This window comes from Nannospalax galili, unplaced genomic scaffold (assembly GCF_000622305.1).
Source record: "Nannospalax galili isolate Female #2095 unplaced genomic scaffold, S.galili_v1.0 scaffold274, whole genome shotgun sequence".
In the NCBI taxonomy this organism is placed as follows: domain Eukaryota; kingdom Metazoa; phylum Chordata; class Mammalia; order Rodentia; family Spalacidae; genus Nannospalax; species Nannospalax galili.
Genome location: NW_008335435.1, coordinates 980678 through 1001541, shown reverse-complemented (window position 1 = coordinate 1001541; position 20864 = coordinate 980678). Strand labels below are relative to the sequence as shown.

The window sequence follows — 20864 nt, the reverse complement described above, 5'->3', positions numbered from 1 at the left end:
CATGGTTTCCCCAATTAAGGTGCCCCCATTTTCCCCCTTTCTCCCTTAAAATACCCTTCTCCTATGGTCCTACTATTTTCTCTATTGAAAGTTCACTTTTAAGTACAAAGAATTTTTAACTTTGTGATGCAGTCCAATTTTTCTATTTTTTTCCTTGGGTTATTAATGCTTTTCATGTGATATCTAAAAAAGTTAATACCCACACCAAGATGAGAATTAATAGTTGGTAAATAATTCTCACCAGTAAGGTTTCTAAAACAAAACAAAGCATACAGGACAGGCTAATACTGGTGTGTGTCTGTGTCTTTTAGAGATATATATTATCACTGAAATTATAACAAAAATTTGAAGACATTTGGTTACTTCTAGAATGGCAGAACTAGATGATTTGAAAGAAAAGACAGTATATAACCGTGGATACTTTTTGAATTTTGAATTAGTATTGAAACTAAGTTTCTAAAAACACATTGTGTTGACTCTCCAAAACATTCCATCACTGGGGATTAAACTGGAAATAAAACTACAGTCAAATGAAAGTTAAGAACCAATAGGCACAGTGCTGTTCATGTGCAATCAAAAATCTAAATACATTTCGTTCAGTTAACTAAAAGGAATTTCAAAACATCATGTCTTTAAGACAACCCACTTCTACTCATTGTGAACAGGTAGAACAGAAATCACTTTGGAGGATGAAGCACAGGTAAGCCACACGATGTTAATACTGCAAGAAGGAGAAGACAGCTCTGGACTAAGGGAACAGTATTAAGTTGAATGCATCTTTCTTCTATGGAGGGAAACAAAAATCTAACTTTGGTCTTTATAAAATTAATCTCTTCCTTATTTGACTATTGGAAACAAAATGAAATGAAAAAATTCTAAATAAAAGTATAACCCTGTCATCTGATTGCACTGGATAAACCTCTTCATCAATACCGTTCTACTAAAATATTTCCTAGATTTGATTCCTAAAAGTACTGTTACCAGACCAAAGACAGAATATTTTTAAAGCACTCTGCAGATATTCCCATGGCTCTCTCTCCCATGTCTGTAATATAGGACATAGGACAGGCCATGGAAGATTTAAAAGAATGAATGAACAGCAAAGAGAAAAAAATGGCTGGTGGGCTTGCTAGCATACAAAAACACTCATGCCCTGTCTGCCACACTGAGTCATGGCATACAGTCCATGGGTAAGATGTGGTGCTGCTTTATTGCCTCGTGAAGCCTTGCACAATCTCAGAACTGAGAAGGTCTTAACTTGTGCCTCTCTGACACTTTGCTGTATTCCTTCTGTCCACCATTCTTATACTTTTCCCCTTGTATTCTCAAAAAAGTCAAGCTGTGAGGCAAAGCACAGTCAATAAGCTGACTGGGGCTACAGGTCAGTGGCAGAGTGTTTACCTACTGTGTAAGTAGCCCTGGATTCAATCCCCAACACCTTGAAATTAGTTAAATAATTAACTAAGCAAGCTCGGAGAAGAAGTCAATCTGTAATTCTTGTCATTACCCCTGCACTCTAGGGTCCTAGGTTGACTGCTTGAGATTTTCCTCACCTCTTAACTTTCCATTCTGATCTAGTCTCTTCAGTGGACTAGCAGCCACTGCCCAGCAGAATGCTTGGGCTATGAACATGATTAGGGAGTTCAGAACCTTCTTGATACCACTCATAAGCTTCTCCTAAATTTACATTTGTATGTCCAGATGTCTGGCCAACAGCGAAGGAAAATGTTGATTCTCAGCCACCACAGCTAACGTATACACAAATTCACCTCATTTCCCCCACCCTTGACCTTAGCAGATACAGGACCCATAGAAATCTTGAACTAGCAGTATCTGCCAACAGCATTTACCTTCTTCATGAAATAAAACCCTGGGCTCCAAGATGGCTCAGCAGGTAAAGGGGCTTGCTGCCAAGCCTGATGACTTGAGTCTGATCCCTAGGACCCACATGATGAAAGGAAAGAACTGAATCCTACAAGTTGTTCTCTGACCTCACATACATACTGTGGCACACATGCATATGTAACACACATGTACACACACAATAAACATTTGTAATGAAAAAGTTTTTAAGAAGCATAACCCCAAAAGGTAAAATATGTTTATCTCATGCTGTGAATATATTTCAAAACTGCATCCAACATAACCCAGAGCTTAAAAGGCAAGAGAAGACTAGAGTCAAGTTAGATGGAAGTGATTTTCCTGTCGAGTATTCTCCCAAAGTTCCACCATAAATTGCTCATTCAGCTACTTCTGCCAAATTCCATTAAGCTAAATCCCATCTTTATTGATATTTACCTCTGCCACTCGATGGGTAGAACTAAACCGAGGTTGTGAACCAGCCAAAACACAGTGTTGGTGGGTGGCATTGAGGTCATCTGCAGAAAAATACAAAAGAAAACTTTCAATATTCTTATTAGACAGTACATACTATTCACTGTTTAACCAAAACACAAAGTAAACAGTAAATCCATCATTCAACGAACAACAATAATCAAGGACTCAGCACCTTGTATTCTGTAAACTGCTCCTCGTAAGTAGGATGACATATAAATATTGCATGTGTATGTATAAAATAAATCATTCAAACCAAGATGCCTACACATGTGTACAGATATAGATACATGCAAAATAAATCACCCACACCAGGATGCTGTTAATAATTACTCTTTCCTCAGTAAACAGGGCATATGGTCCCCCTATCACATGTGGTCTTACAATGCTCAGTCACTACCAGGTTTACTATTTGTGGAGCTTTTCTCTTTCACACAAGAACCTTATCTTTAGAATAAGCCAGAATTCTTTTCTATTATTTGAAATCTTCCTTTTTCAGTCTAATCAAAGTATCAATTATGCCTTGACAATTTTCTCAGCAACAAACCAACCCATTCAGCATACTGCCTATTGGACTCAGACTAGAATTCAAGCCTATAGAGTCACAATAAGAAAAGAATAGGCCGAGAATAAATTAGTTGAAGAATACTCCTAAAATCATAAGCATTGACAGAAAAAAAATCAAAGGCCAGGTTGTTGTCCATTCTAAGAACTTATGGTATAAGCCAGACAAAATCTGTAATTTGTCTACTTAGGACATTACTTCCTCTATTACAAATACAAGGGCCAAACAGCATGTGCCTCCAAAAACTTGTGGTTTCTAACACAGGTTTCGATGAGACACCAAAACAGACAACCTTAAACTTAGAGTCAAAGGCCACCAGGTCACATAGATGTCAGAGAATACCCATCATCTTCTTTCTAAACATAAATAGGAAATGCACGACAGCAGAAAGGCTGGCACTCCCAGATAACAATAGCAAGGTTTACCCAGGGCCTTTAACAACTGTAGAACAAACCAAAATTATGAATCTAAGTTTCTGACACTGAGAAACAGATTCCAGATCCCAGAGAAAAGTGAAACAACATAGGTAGGTACATCATTGCCTTAGCTTAGTGCCTAGAAAAGGTTTCAAATACAGAGTGGAGAAGGGGAAGTGAATAAAAATGACACCGAGTAGAGTTAGAAAGGCCAAGGCAGCATGATTACTAAGACATACTAGATTAGAAAGACACACATGGGGGGGGGTGTCACTGACTAAGCACTGACCTGTATAAGTGCAAATTCCCAAAAGCTGAAAAGGAAGCATCAGAAAGCAGCAGCCTGAAAAAATCCCAGACCTCAAACATAATCAGAATAATGCATGTTCTCAGTAGCCAGAATGCTCCTATGAAAAAGGAGCATTAGGTTATCCTAAGAAAAAGTACAATCTTAGTACAAGTTGAAACTAGCACCAGAGTAAAAGTTGCTCAAGGTATATCCAGCAAAGCTTAAAACTAAGTATCTATAGAATTCAATTCAAATTTAAGTAATTTAATTATTCATGAGGGCAAAATTCAACAGATTTTTAAAAGAATGTAACAAAATTAGGCATGCAATAAGTACAATGTATAATATCAGTACTTATTTTTTAAATAGAAAAAAATATATACATAAGAAAAATATATAGATTTTTTAACATATACAGATCTTGCATATTGTGTTTGTGTGTGTATGTGTGTACCCAGAAGTTTCTAGAAATTAGATATTAAGTATCTGAAATTAAAACCACACTAAATGAGACTAAAGGAAATTTAGACGCTATAGAAGAAAAGATTAATGAACTAGAACACAGACAAAAAAAAAAACTCTAAAAAATAAAGGAAACCTTTAAAAAGATCTCAAAATATGAGTGAATCTCAATGATCTATGGAGCAATATTAAACAATTTAACATAAATGTAACTTGAGTCCTAGGAAGAGAGAATAACTTAAAACCAACAAACACACAACTTTTAACTAAAGAAATAATGTTCAAAGCATTTTCCAACTTGATGAAAACAAAAGGCTCAGAGAGAATCAAGGCATTCAAAACCCTGAAGCAAAGTATAATAAAAATGATGTACATTGGGGGCTGGAGAGATGGCTCACCATTTAAGAACACTGACTGTTCTTGCACAAGACCTGGGTTCGAATCCCAGCACCCACATGGCAGCTAACAACTGTCTGTAACTCCAGTTCCAGGAGATCTGACAGCCTCTTCTGTCTTCCGTGGGCATTGCATGACACGAGTACACTTACCTACACACAAGCAATATACTCATATACATAAAATAAAAATAAAATTTAAAAAAAAAATGATGTAAATAAGGTATTTACTCTCTGTTATAATTTGTGCAGGTCTATTAAATAAAAAAATTTAAGGGACTGGTAAAAAAATGATATACATCATCACATTTGTGAAAGTAGAAAAGGGAACACATTGAACAGGTAGCAGTGAGAGTGACTGCAGATGGCTATTCATTAGTGGTCTGACCACTCAGAAAACAATCACCTGAGAGATCTTACATACTCAAAGGGCTGGAGAGATGGCTCAGCAGTTAAAGGCACCAGCTGTTCTAACAGAGGACCTGGGTTTGGTTCCCAGCACCCATATGGCAACTAACAACCATGGTTACAGGGGATTTGATGCCATCTTCTAGCCTCCATGTGTATTGTACAACACAGGTGCACTTACATACATGCATGCAAAACACTCAAACACATAAAAATATTTTAAAATAAAATAAGAAAATACATAAAATTCAGCTTCTACACTACACACAGTTCCAACTAAGAATGAGGGAAAATATGGAGAATTGTCTGTGAAATTCACAGTTCAGGGGCACAAAATCCCTAAAAGACAAAGACCAAATCATGAGATCACAGACCATTTCCCCTCCCTACACATCTCATCACCTTTCCTTTCTAAAGACACATTGATGCAGTCCCATAAACCCAGGGCATCATGCTACTCATCAGGAGAGAAAGAAAAAAAAAAAGACAAAAAGATTCTAAAAGCAGAGCTCAAAAGAATGAACAAAAGGTAGGACCAGTCAGATGAGGAGGGTTTACATCACATGTATTGGCACATGGAAAGAAACTCTAACTCTCAACAACAAATACTAAGATATTAATGTATAAGCAGCCTCCACTGGCTTATTTCACTAAAGATAATGTCATCAAGTTGCACTTATATTGCAACATACGACAGGAATAAAACTATTGTATGTGTATACCACACTTTGTTTACCCATTCATCTACTGATGGACATTTGGGTTGCTTCCATCCTTGGGCTATTGTGAATTATATTGGTATGACCACTGGTGTACAGATATCTCTCCTTGAGAGCATGATTTCAGTTTATTATTTCTACCCTTAACACACAAGCTTTCTAATTTTTCCATGTTCTTATCAACACTGGCTATTTTCTGTTTTTCTTTTTTATTAAAGTGATATTCAGTGGGGCTAAAGTGATAGGGCACTTCTGATTTACATTTCCTAATGAGTCATTTTGTAAGAGCAGAACCTAGTCAATCAACATTGATCATAGACCTACATGTAGAAGGCCAAATCACAAAATTTCCAGAATAAAAACAGGAAAAATCTTTTATTTATTTGTTTTTTTTTTGTTTGTTTGTTTGTTTTTGAGGCAGGTGCTCCCTGTAGCCGTAGCCCCAGCTGTCCTGGAACTCACTATGTAGACCAGGCTGTTTTTTTTGTTTGTTTGTTTGTTTTTGAGGCAGGTGCTCCCTGTAGCCCCAGCTGTCCCAGAACTCACTATGTAGACCAGGCTGGCCTTGAACTCACAGAGATCCACCTGCCTCTGCCTCCCAAGTGCTGGGATTAAAGGCGTGTATCACCACACCCGGCTTATTTATTAATTTTATGTGTATGAGTGTATTGCCTGCATGTATGTGAGTGCACCTGTGTCATGCAGTGCCACGGAGGTCAGAAGAGGGTGTCGGATTCCCCTGGAACTAGAGTTAAGGATGGTTAGTAGCCACCATGTAGGTGCTAGGAATTGAACCTGGCTCCTCTACAAGAGCAGTTGGTATTCTTAGCCACTGAGCTATCTCTCCAGCCCAGGAAAAAAGTCTTTGTAACTACCCAGAGGCAGTCTGACTACTTCCCAGACATTTGAAGGAAGATGGAAGCCCAGCAGCAAAAAGCAGGTTAGCAGTTGCAAAGACTGAGGGCAGGGAAGGGACTGACTGAGCAGGGGACTGGTGAACTTTCTAGAGATGATAGATACTTTCTATATCATCTTTGTGGTCATTTCTATATTAATCTATACTTGTCTTAAGTTGAAGTTTCTACATGTGAGCCATCTTAAGTAAATCTCAATAAAAACAACTTAAAAATTACCAAGATTTCCCATTTCTAGTCTGGCAGATAAAGGTATCAGAAGTCACACATTCCCCTAGCAAGCAGTAACAAAACGGAATAATCAGCAAGTCTTCTAAGATCCATTAGAGAAGTGAGGTGGTATGGCAAACCACTGCTACCAAACACAGGAGAGGCAGACAGGATGGAAACAAATCACAACTTCACACAGAAGAATCCAACATGCAAAAGCATCTGTGGGAAGCAGAGCAGCGAGGAAAATCTGAACCATAACTAGCAAATGGCTATGGTTCAATGCAGACAAAACTAAGAGGTAAAAAATACAGATGGATGCATGATGGGTGACTACGTGCTTCTGCAAGTTTTACCTCCAGAAGCTCTATCAGGTTCTCAAAGAAAAGATAAGAGAAAAATCTGCTGTTTCCAGCAGAAAGAGGAGAAATGAACCATTGGCCAACAGTCCAGAGCACTCTGCTCTTCTTAGCAAAGCCCAGCCTCAACAGGAACCTCCAGAGCCTAGTTAATTTGGTTTATCAGATACCAGCTACCCTCGGGGAGGGAACAACCCAATCTTGTCTCTGTAACCTTCCAAGCAAGGAGGATAGAAACACTGACCTCAGCGCCACCTTGTTGGGCAAGGAAATATATAAATTCAGCTCCTGTACTACATACCATCCCAACTAAGAATGAGGGAAATGTGGAGCATCACTTATGAAATTTACAGTTCAGGAATACAAAATCCCCAAAAGATCAAGACCAAACCATAAGATCACAGACCATTTTCCTCCCTCCTCCCTATACATCTCACCCCCTTTCTAAGTGCCTATTTAATGCAGTTCCATTCACCCAAAAGTGTTACCCATCAGGAAAAAAATAAAAAAGCCTTCTACAAGGCAATCGGTGCAGCTTGAAAGAATAAACAAAAATCAGAACAAGTCAAATATGACAAGAATGTTAGAATTATGAAACCATTAATTTTTTAAAACTATGATTAATATACTAAGGATCTAAAGGGAAAAGTAGAAAACATGCAAGAACAGATGGAGAACTTGAGCAAAGGGTGGGGATTCAAATCATCAAAGAAAAACACTGGAGATCAAAACCCTACCAGAAATGCAGAATGCTTCTGATGGGCTTATTAGCAAACAAGACATGACAGAGGAAAGATCTCAGAGCTGAAGATATGTTAATAGAAATTCCAAAACTGAAAATCAAAAAGGAAAAAGACAAGAAAAAAAGGAATGGACTATGCAAGAACTATAGGACAACTACAAAAGGTGTACTACATGTATAATGGGAATACCAGAAGGAAAAGACTGAAGGGAAAAAGAAGGAAATCAGAAGCAATAATAACTAAAAAATATCCATAAATTAGCATCACATACCAAATTACTGAAGCTCAGAAAACATCAAGCAACATTAATGCCAACAAAAAAACAACAGTCCATACCTAGGCATGCCACATTTATTGTTTTTATGTTTTATTTTGTTGGTCCTGAGACCGAACCAAGGGCATGCTAAGCATGTGCTGTACCACTGAAGTACACTTTCACCCTGGCATATATTGAAACTATACGAAATCAAGGACAAAAATGTCTGAATGAAACTAGAGGGAAAACCCACTTATCTATTCAGGAACAATGATAAAAATCACATCTGGTTTCTCCTCAGAAACTATATAGCAAGAAGCTTGTAGAATGAGATATTTAGTACTGACCATGCAAATCAGCAACCTAGAACTATGAACCATGTGAAACTATCCTTCAAGTTAAAGGAGAAATGAAGACTTTTTCAGATAAATGAAAACCAAAAAGAATTGAGACTTGCTCTTCAGGAAAAGCTGTTTGTCAAAAGAAAAGTAGTATCAGTTGAAAACTTTACATAAAGAAAGAAAATGCATTTCAGAAAGAGCAAGTAAAGGGGAAAAAATCTGTTTTATGAGTCATTGTTCTAACAGACAAGTTGTTCTTAGTAACAGGAACAATGCACTCAATTACTATGTATGCTACAGATGTGCTGGATAGCTTTAGTGTCAACTTGACACACCTGGGTTGAGGGAGCCTCAATCGGGGAATTGCCTCTATTGGACTGGCCTGTTGCCATGTCTATAGTGTCACCCCTGGGCAGGTGGGCCTGTGTTGCATAAGAAAGCAGGCTGAGCAGGGGCCACGGTAGCAAGCCAGTAAGCAGCATTCCTCCATAGCCTGTGCTCCAGTTCCTGCCTCCAGGTTCCTGCCCTGAGTTCCTACCTTGGGCTCCCTGATGAACTGTGACCTGGGAGATGTAAGCTGAATAAATCCTTTCCTCCCCAAGTTGGTATTGGTCAGTGTTTTGTCACAGCAATGAAGAAACAAACCAGAACCGCATGCTATCTTCAATGTGTTTAGGTTTGTGTCTTTTTTAAAACAATTTTTATTTATTCATTTAATTTCATGTCTTTGAGTATATTGCCTGCATGTGTGTAGGTGCACCAGTGTTGTGCAATGCCTACAGAAGACAGAGGAGGGTGTCGAATTCCCTGGAATTGGAGTTACAGAAAGTTGTTAGCCACCACAAGGGTGCTGAGATTCGAACCCAGGTCTTCTGCAAGAATAGTCAGTGCTCTTAACCACTGAGCCACCTCTCCAATTCCAGGTTTTTCTCTTGAATATTAAACTTTAAAATGATTTCTGATTTCACTGAAAAAGTAGAAACCATAAAAACAGATCAAAAAGACCCAACTAAATGTTGTCTACAAGCAACACAATTTAATTGTGAAACATATACTGCATTAATCAAGATAAATCTGGTAAAAGACTAAGGTATAGGGTAGTCAGAGTCTCTTGATTTTCAGTTAAATGAGCCTTTATGATGGCCTTGAAGACTTCCTATAATTTTATCAAAGGTGGAGCTGAACATCACTGTGACTACATGTAGCTAGATGAGCAGACAGAAATTGATCATGAAGAAATAATTCATAATAAACATGCAGGATGATCTGTAACATTTTTTTTAATTGATATAGCCTGGCGTGGTGACGCATACCATTAACCCAGCACTTGGGAGGCAGAGCAGGCAGATCTCTATAAGACTGAGGTCAGCACGGTCTACCTAGTAAATTCCAGGCCAGCTGGGGCTATATAGAGATACCTTGTCTAAAAAATAGTTGCTGTGGCTATATTAATACCAAACAAAGTAGACTTTAAGGCAAAAACAAAATTGTCACAGAAAAAGGAGGACGTTAAACAATCATAAACCCCTCAGTTCTCCCAGAAAATATAATAATCCCTATTGTGCATGTACCTAACAATAGACATCAAAATATGTAAGAAAAAATCTGATAGAACTGTGAAGGTTAAAGATAGACTCTTAAACTTTCCTCTGTCAAGAAAGGAAAGCTACATCAGATAGAAAATCATTGAGAACATATATGAACTCACAACATGATCAATCAACTGAATATAATTAACATTAAGACTACTTCATCAAACAACAATGGAATACACATTCTTACCAAGCCCACATGAAATAGACACAAAGACAGACCACATTCTAGAGCATCATATATACATTACCAAATATAAAACAACAAAAATCATACCACATCTCCCTCAAGCCAAAAAGGAATTAAACAACAAAATCAATAACAGAAAGATAGAAAGAAATCCCAAAATACTTGGAAATTGAAAAACATACTTCTACATAATGAGTCATGAAAAAAAGTCTCAAGAAAAATTATAAGAGATTGTAAACTAAATGAAAATACAATTCTACAGACTTTTATGTCATTGTGACAAAATATCTCAAAAGTCAACTAAAAAGGGGAAAGATGAACTGTCAGAGCAGTGGGCTGGGTCCTCCTACATCAATTAACAGTCAAGAAAATGCTTCATAGACATATTCATTGGACAATCTGATGGAGGAAATTCCTCAACCAAGGGTCTGAGGTGCAAAAATCCACAACAAAACAATGGCAAAATTAATTCAATAGTGCATTAAAAGAATTGTTCACTATGTATGACCAAGTGGGGTGAAAGACTGGTTCAACATTTGAATATCAATTAATGTTATCTATCAAATCAATGAGCTGAAGAAAAGCATCATCATATAGATGCAGAAAACATTGTGACAGAATGCAATACTCATTCATGGTAAAGACTCTGAATAACCCAGAAACTGAGAATTTCTGAAACATGATAGAGAATCCAACCAAACTCCTAAACCCCAAACCCCTAGAAAGCCCTATAGCTGATCCTTATGGGTGAGAAGCTACAGCATCGGAATACAACAGCATTAAGCTTATCTCCAACATCAGACAAGTTCTAGCTACGTATAATATAATGAAAGGTACACAAATCTGGAAGAAAGGAATAAAACTGTCTTTGTTCACACATGATAAGCCTCCATTTAGGAAAACTAAAAGGACACACACACGCACACACACACACACACCCCTCTGCAACTATTCTTGTAATGGCTGCTTTTAATGTCAACTTGCCACAAATCAGAATCACCTGAGTAAGGCGCTCCAATTGAGGAATTGTCTTAATTGCTTTCATTGATATAGGAAGACCCACCCCAAATATGCACAGTACCTTCTGGTAGCCTCAGATAAACAGGGGCATGACAGAGGGAAGATTTGCCTCTTGCGGTCTTGGCCTTCCCTCTTGTCACTGAGTTGGTTTACCCTGTTGCTGCTGCTGCTGAATCCTTCACTGACATCAGAACCAGCATTCCTGGGCTTCCTCTGCTGACTAATGGCCAGCTGTTCTCCAGGAAATCTCCATATTTTTAGTGCCAGTTTGGTATTGCTGAGGCATCCATCCCATAAACTGAGCAACTACTGGCTTCTCTAGTGATAGACACTATAGGACAACAACTCCATCTGCTGAGGAACCCACCCAGCCTCCAGAATCAAGCAACTACTGAGTTCTCAGCCTCTTGGGAATGATTCAGCTGCTCTTACAATCCTGAAGTAAACTGATTAATAAATTCTTTATATATGTATTTTTTTCTCATTCTATCATGTCTGCTCCTCAAGAGAACCCTGATTAATACAATCCAAAAATAAATATAAGGTCTAAGACTGAACGCTTATCTCAGTGGCAAAGCACTTGTCTAGGATTCATGAGACTCTGAATCTGATTTCCAGCACTACAAAAATAAAATACATCCAAGATCTATCTGAAGAAACTATAATGATGAAAGAATTAAAAGAGAATGAAATATATGGAAAGGTATCCCATGTTCATGGACAGGAAGACTCAATACTGTCAAGATATCGGTTATCCTCATCTTTTTCTACAAATTCAATACAATCTCAATCAAAATCCCAGCAAGCTACTTTCATAAACTGGTCTAAGGTTTATAGAAAGGCAAAAGACAAAGAAAAACTAACACAATATTGATAAAGAAGAAAGCTCAAGGGTCAACATGCCTTTACTCAAAGATTTTATTTAAAAGCTGCATAAATGAGACATTGTGATACAAATAAAAGAGTAAACAGACCAAAGAACCAAAACAAAGGGTCCCAAAATAGACCCAAGTAAACGAAATCAACTGGTCTTTGACAAAGGAACAAAGAAAATTTATATAAAGGAGAAAAGATGGTCTCTCCAACAAAGGGTGCTCTGACAACTGGACACACAAGCACACAGATGCACACAGGTATCTAGGTACACACCTCACACCTTGCACAAAAATTAACTGGAGAGAGATCAGAGAGACAAGTGTAAAACTCAAAAAAACAATAAAGCCGCTAAGATTACACAGGAGAAAGTCTAGGTGGTCTGTATGATGATGACTCTTTAGCTCTGACTCCAAACACATGATCATGAAAAAACTGACTTGCTGTACTTTTTAAAAACAAAACTTCTTGCGACAGACACTGTCAACAGAATGAGAAGATAAGCTGTAGATAAGAAAATATTTGTAAAATTCATATTCAATAAAGGACTAGTATACATAAGAACTCTTAAAACTCAACAGTAAGAAAGCTAACAATGTGATTAAAATGGACAAACGACCTAACCAGGCCCTTCACCAAAGAAGGTAAACATAGACATAAAATAAACATTTACAAAGTCCAACATTGTATTTCACTAGGGAGTTGTACATTAATACCATGAGCCATTATTGCATACCCAAGAGTAAAATCACCAAAAACCAAAACACTGGCACCACCAAATACTGGGGAGGAAACAGGGTAACAAGGATATTCTCTCACTGCTGGACACTGAATCCATCAATGTATAAAAATTACTGGGCTTGGAGAGATGGCTCAGTGGTTAAAAGCACTGGCTGCTCTTGAAGAAGACTGGGGTTAGATTCCCAGCACCCACATGGTAGCTAACAACCATCTGTAACTCCAATTTCAGGGAAATTCAACCCCCTCTTCTGACCTCCACAGGCACTGCATGACACAGATGCACTTATACACATGCAGGCAATACATTCATACACACAAAATAAAAATAATAAATAAAATATTTTTTTTTAAAAAAGAATTACTATGACCAAATGGGCTGTATCCTGGGTGTGAAAGACTGTTCAACATTTGAAAGCCAATGAATCAGTTAATGTAAGTCATTAAATCAAAAGGCTAATGAAAAAAATTGTTGCAGAAAAATAGACAAAATGGAACAACCATTCATGATAAAAACTCACAGGAACAGGGCTGGAGAGATGACTCAGAAGTTAAGAGCACTGGCTGCTCTTCCAGAGGACCTGGGTTCACTTAAACATGCATGTGGGCAATATACTCATACACACAAAACAAAAATAATATCACAGGAATTATAAACTTATATCTACATGCATGAATGGTTATGGCAGTCTTACACACGGTGGCTAAAACTTGGCACAAGCACAAGACATCCTTCAGTGGCAAATGCATAAACTGTGGTATACTCAGACAGTGGAATATTATTCAGCACTACAAAGAAATGAGCTATGAAGCCAGAAAAACATGAAAGAACCTTAAATACATAAGTGCTAAGTGTCAGAGGTTCAGACTCTATGATTTCAACTCTGGTATTCTGGGAAAGACAGAACTATAGAGAGTTAAAAATTCAAAGACTGCCAAGACTGAGGGAGAAGTAGGGAAGATCAGACAAGCACAGAGTGTTTTAAACTTTTTATTTCTCATGGTACCATACTGCTAGTTACATGTCATTATATATATATATTTCAAAAACCACAGAAAATACAACATCAAAAGCAAACCTTCATATAAACTACAGACTGGTGACAGATACATGCCAATGCGGGAACACTGGCTGCAATACGTATAGCACTCCAGTATGGGATGTTACTACTGACAAAGGCTCTGCATGCAAGGGTGCAGTGGTCTGTGGGAACTGTTGTTTTCACCAATTTGCTGCAAATCTAAAACCACACTAGAAATGAAATCACTGTTTAAAAGAGATGATAGACAAACAGCTTTGTCATCAACTTGTCTGGATTGAGAGTCACCTAGGAGAATGAGGTGCATCTCTGGGTGTGTTTGTGAAGGCATTTCAGAGGGGATTAAGGAAGAGAAAGGCTGGTGTGAAATGTGGGTGGCCACATCCCATGGGCTGGGGATTTCAATGGAATAAAACAGGAAAAAAGAGAAAGTGAGCTAAGGCCAGCATTCGTTCCTCTCTGCCTCCCCATCCACCAAGATGAGAGGAGTCCCAGCCACAAGCTCCCATCACCTTGAACACTGCAATGCCCCCTATGAGGGACTGTACCCTCAAACCAGGAGCCAAAAGAACCCTTCCTCTCTTACGTATTTGTTCAGTGACGAGAAAAATAACATACACACACACAAAAACATAAACTAAGAAATATTTGGAAAACTGTGTGTGTGTGTGTGTGTGTTATGTGTCACACACATGTGAGTCTGTATGCATGTGGGGTACAGAGCAGGATGTCAAGTGTTTTCCTCTATCACTCTCTCTACTGTATTGCCTTGAGAAAGAGTCTCTCGCAGAACCAGAAACTCCTGCCTTTTTGGCTAGTCTGGCTAGTGAGCTATTGGGTACCATCTGGCTCCCGCCACAATGTTGAAGTTACAGGCACATGCAGCCATGCGCCAGACTTTTTACATGGGGTGCTGGGGATTTGAACTCCTTGGTGGGTAAAGTATTGCCAGGCAAGCACTGGGAATTGAGTTTGGATCTCCAGTGCCATGTAAAACCAAGGTGAGGCAGCACACCTCAGTAAATCCAGTGCTGTGGAGGTGAAGACAGGCAGATTCCTGTTGATTGGCTAGCCAGGGTAGCTGACCTGATTAGCTGCAGGTACAATGAGAGACTCTACCTCAAAAAATAATGAGAGGGGTACTTGAGGAAGACACCTAACATTAACCTCTTCATGCACCTGCACACATATGCACATTCTCACACAAATATATACATGAGACAGGGGGCAAGATGAGAGAGAGAGAGAGAGAGGAGAGAGAGAGAGAGAGAGAGAGAGAGAGAGAGAGAGAACGAGAACCCAGAATTACATTCTAGACACTCTGGGAAGTACTTGGAAAATTCATGTGGGCCAACTTTTGAATAGCCTCTAGCAGTTTTACAGGAACATGCTATGGTTCAGAAAATATCCAAGTGCCTTCATTTTAGTGAAGACCTCCTAGAGCACTCCTGCTTGGTTGTCACTGCATACCTAAAAGGAGTTTCAGGATCAAGCAAAAGAATAAAAAGTAGCAGGTAGAGGGGGTTCCAGGATCAGATCCGAGGAAGAATTGCACCAATTTCTAGGAAATACATTGACGCTGGTCTCATCAACTCAAATAAAAGCCTTATTATCTCTATGTTCTTAATATTAGGATCCACAGACATCATTGGGGAAAGATCATCTTAATGAACATACTTGTTAAGTGCTTTTCTTCCACTGAGTGGTGAAGAATGTGATGCAGGCCAACTGGCAAACACTTCATCAACAGGGACACATGGGCTTGCACCTTTATTTAAATCCTTGGCAACTCTCTAACCAAACAATTCTTTTGAAACTACTTCCAAACTCCTCTAATCTTTCATAACTTTTAGGAGGGAAATCTTTTCATTGTCATTTTAGAGCTTCTACTTTATCTAAAAACTCTTAAGTCTCAGTCTTCATGGACTGAATATCTCAAAGGACATACTAAGGCATTCCCACCTTCAAAGACTATTCCCAATAATTTTTAGAAAGAAAATATGAAAAACATGTGAACTTGCTGGAGTCATCTCAAAATACAGCTGAAAACTAACTCTATCTGCAATTGGAACAAGAGTTTACAGACTGATTCTGCAGAACAGCAATATAAAAAGCAGTGCTCACTCTGCTGGCTGTGGGTAGAGCGCCCTGGGAATTCACTGCAGCATGAATTCTCATCTCACATACAGAAGCATAATGGAATACAAGAGCAACCAGTTTCTGGTGGACACAAGGTGGTTTTGGTACTGACAGTCCCACATACTGGGATCCCCTACCCTAAGGACAAACCAAGACAAACGGTCATCCTAAGTCTGCCCACACACTGACTTTCTTGATTTTGTGGTTCAGCTGGTAGCTGGGGTCTTTTCACCCACATTTCTTAATGTAACAATCGGCCTCTGCTCAGTTAGTAGTAAGCAAGCTCAGTAGTGAAGTCCAAGCTCCCCAAGTTCACAGTTGCTGAGGACTTCCCTTCTCCCTCACCTGTCTATTCTCATCTCTCAATCTTAGTATTTATGACCTTACTTTTCTTAGATGTAGGGACACCCTCAAATGAGAACATTTTCAGAACTGAATAGCCAGCAACATCTTGCTCCTGGCAAGAAGTCAGCTTAAGACACTGGCAGTATCTGCCTGACTCCTGGATTCTCAGAGAAATGTTTGCTGCAAGATAAAAACACCAAGACCTCTTGCAGCACTCAGCATTAGGGTACGGTGCTCAATACACAGAAGTGCAAAGAAGTGTGCTAGAAACAGGACAGGTGGGATTACATAAAGAAAGGCAAGGAAGGTTGACACCGGGCTGTCTCTGAGAGAGCAGTACACCTAATAACTATACAGATCCCAAGAGAAATGTTGATCCTCCACCTCAAACCTGCAGAAGCTACAGGTGCTCAAAGCAGGGCTGTTGTCACTGAGGGACATCACTGTACACATGCAACCCATGGTGCTTACATACTGGGGCATGTTTCTGTGATAAGCTCTACTCTGGAGAAGGGAGCCAGGTGGGGTGGAGGCAAAGACTTGGTACACACAGCTGTGCCAGAGTGAACTATGTCCACTCATTCAGGCATCCTTACCACATGAAGACACAAGTTTTAAGCATGCTCCAGTTTATCAAACTGTCATCTAGATGTGGGAACACATTCTTTTCCTTCCTTCAAGAGAAGGATTTGTCCAGGACTCCATATTAGTCTGCCATAAACCAATTCCCAGTATTTGCCCAGAAACCAGTAGTAGTTCTTCTTTGTATAAAGCTAAACAGACAAGGTGAAATCACAGACTTACACACAAAAAATATGACAATACAAAGGACTGGAACCACTCCAAAAAGTCTCTGACAAAAAGGCCCAAACTGACAGGAAGTATGTTAGAAAATTCTCAACCTTTTGATAAGACACTTGATTCCAAAGATACTGCAGCTGTGAAAAGGCCAGTGCAGTTGTGAAAGCGGAATGCTGTGAGGTCAGCAAAGACTGCTGGAGTTGGTTTTGTTTTTAGGTTGGATTGTTACATTTAAAATGACAGCTGGGGGCTGAAGAGTTGGCTCAGTGGCTAAGAGCACACACTGCTCTTGAAGAGAGCCAGAGTTTAATTCTCAGCACACACAGCTCCCATAGCAGGTGGCACACAACCTCCTGTAACTCCACCTCCCAGAGAATCCAACGTCTCTTCTGGAAAAAAAAAAAAAAATCAATAGATGAACCAGCTGAAGAAATCCCTCTAGAACTCAGAAGGAAATGAAAAAGCAGCCACAGGAAAGGTGGGAAACAAAGAAATGGGTTCCAGATGCCTAAATACATCTCATAGAAAACTGAGAAAAGTGGAATACAGACAAAGGACAACCAAAGAAATGATAGATTATTTCCCCAAGTTATGAAGACTTGAGTTTGTACTACAAAATGGTTGGCCAAGTACATAAACATATTCTGTCAAAAAATTAAATATAAAGTATTACAAATGTTGTGATGACTGGTCTCCATTGTCTACTTGACTGGATTTAGTCTTTTTCTTTTTTGAGACAGGGTCTCCCTGTAGCCCCAGCTGGCCTGGAACCCACAGAGATCTACCTGCCTCTGCCTTCAAAGTGCTGGGATTAAAGGGGGACATTACTACACCCCAGCAACTTGACTGGATTTGAAGTCACCATGGAAACACACCGCTAGGTGTGCCTATGAGGGTCTTTCCAGCAAGGTGTAACTGAGGAGGAAGATGCACCCTGAATGTAGACATCGCCACCCCTGAGCTCCAGCATTCATGTCTGCTTCCTGACTGGGAACACAATGTGACCCAAAGCCTCACGCCCTGCAGCCATACCTTCCCCACCATGATGAACTGTGCTCTCAAACTGTGAGCTGTAATAAACCTATCCTTGGGTTTCTTTTATCACATATTCTGTCACAGCAATGAGAAAAGCAACTAACACAAAGGCCATAACCACTGTGACTTGATTACTACAGGGTGAAGCATAACTTGAGGCAGTATGAGGCCTCCAGCTTGACTGTTCTTAAGATTTCTTTGGCTATTCAAGGTCTTTGGTGATTTCATTTGAATTTTAGTAGCTTCTTCTCTTTTTATTCCTATGAAAAATGTTATTTCAATTGTGATAAGAATTTCAATGAATTCTAACTCACTTAGTGGTAATATGGACATTTTTGAAAGTATTGATTCTTCTAATCCATGAACATGGTATACCTATCCATTTATTTGTGTGTTCTTCAATTTCTTTTAATGGCATTTAATTTGGGGGTTCAGAACTTTTTCTTCCTTGGTTAAATTTATTCCTAAATAATTTCCTTTTGAAATTATTGTAACAAAATTTTTTGGATTTATTTTTTGAGAAAAGTTTGTTATTAGTGTGCATAACTGTAACTGATTTTTTGGTATTAATCTAATATCATGTAACTTTACTGAGTTTACTAATAATTTTTTTTTTTTTTATTTTGAGACAAGGTCTCACTAAGCATCCCTGGCTGTCCTAGAACTTCCTACATAAACTAGGCTGGTGTCAAACTCACAGAGATATGCCTGCCTCTACTTCTCAAGTGCTGGGAATTAAAAATGTATACCACCACATCCAGCATCTAACAGATTTTTTGCAGACTGTTTGAGTCGCTTGTATCTAATGTCATGTGCAATCAGAGAATGTTTTATGACTACCTTTCAGATTTGGAGGCCTTACATTTCTTTATTTTTCCTAACGATCTATCCAGTACTATGCTGAACAGAAGACAGAAGTGCTAGCAGTGGGCACCCTTGACTATGACATTCATATGGTCTTTGCATACATGGCACTGAATGATGCTGACGCTGTTAAATGTTTTATCTCTATCTGTTGTGATCATCACCATGATTTCTGTCTTTTATTCCACTAATATACAACAGTAATGAATGTGCATCTGCTGAGTCATTCTGCATATATGATCCTTTCACAGTGCTATTGAGTATGGCTTGCTAATACTTTGTTAAGGATTTTTGTTTCTATGGTCCTAAGTGAAACTGGGCCTGTAATTGTCTTTAAGACTAATGCTTTTCTCTGTTATGTCATGAAGGCAACCTTGCCTTTACAAATCACATCTGGAAATGTTCCTTCCTCTTAAGTTTCCTGGAAGATTCCAAGGATTGCTATAAATTCTTTAAATGTTGGTAGTGAATCCAAAGAGGCCCTCAGAATCTATGCTTTCCTCTGTGGAGAGACTGATTACTAGTCCACTATCATTGCTCTAGATTTGTCTGTTTAGTTTTTCTATTTCATCGAGTCAGTCTTAACAGATGCCATGTGTCTAGGGATTTATCCCTTTATTCTATGTTTTTAAATTGATGGCATAAAGCTCTTCACAGTGGTCTCGCCTGATATATTCCCCCCTCAGTAAAGTTGGTATACTTTGCTTTCATTTATAATTTCATTTCTCCGTCTTATTCCTCTTAATCTAGCTAAAGATTTATAAACTTTATCTTTTCAAAAACTTCAAATCTTAGTTTTCTTCACATTTCCTACTGTCTCTCAATCTGTTTCACTTATTTCTACCCTGTTCTTTTTATTATTTCCTTTTTCCCACTAACTTTGCAATTGGTTTATTCTACTTTTTCTGGCTGTTTTACATATATATATATTTAGTTGTTTATAAGAGGACTTTCCTTTCCCCCTTGAAATAAGCAGTTATTACAATAAAACTTCCCTCCAAGAATGATTTTGTTGCATTCCAAAAGTTTGGGCATGTTTTATTTCCATTCTCATTTCTTTTTTTTTTAAATTATTTTCTTTATTATTTTTATTTTATGTGTATGAGTGTATTGCCTGCATGTATGTGAGTGCACCCATGTCGTGCAATGCCTGTGGAGGACAGAAGAGGCTGTCAGATCCCCTGGATCTGGAGTTACGGACAGTTATTAGCTGCAATGTGGGTGCTGGGATTCGAACCCGGGTCTTCTGCAAAACAACTAGTGTTCTTAACCACTGAGCCATCTTTCCAGCCCCCCATTCTCATTTCTTACAAAATATTTTTATTTCTCTTTTGATTTCATTTTTAAGAAACTGGTTTGAGAGTCCAATATATGTGTGAATTTTATAGTATGCTTGCTGATATGGAACTAGAAATTTATATCACTGTGGTTAAAAATAAAATAATGCTAACTTGTGTTTTTTGTTTTGTTTTTGTTCTTGTTGTTTTGTGTGTGTGCGCTCTGTTTTGCTTTGTTTTGTTTTTTTTAAAAACAGGGTTTCCCTGTAGCCCCCAGCTGCTTGGAACTCCCAGTGTAGACCAGGCTAGGTTCAACCTTATAGACACCTGCCTGCCTCTGCCTCCTGATTGCTGGGATTAAAAAGATGTGTGTCACCATGCCCAGCCCAATACTAGCTTCTTAAAAACTGTTAGTACTTCTTTTATGGCCAAAACATAATCTAATCTGGAGACTGTTTTCATGTGCACTTCAAAAGGGCATTCTGACTACTATCCTCAGGCCTCTTGGGGTAAGTCTACAGCGCGCCGGGACTCCCTAA

General features: G+C 38.7%; 1 protein-coding gene across 1 annotated transcript in view; it reads right to left on the bottom strand.

The window, feature by feature from the left end:
* Fto (FTO alpha-ketoglutarate dependent dioxygenase) overlaps window positions 1-20864 on the bottom strand; it is a 457526-nt gene that overhangs the window by 236209 nt on the left and 200453 nt on the right. Inside the window, exon 5 of the mRNA XM_017797386.2 lies at window positions 2299-2378. Within this exon, the coding sequence (XP_017652875.1) occupies window positions 2299-2378 (80 nt within the window). The remainder of the gene's footprint in view (window positions 1-2298; window positions 2379-20864) is intronic.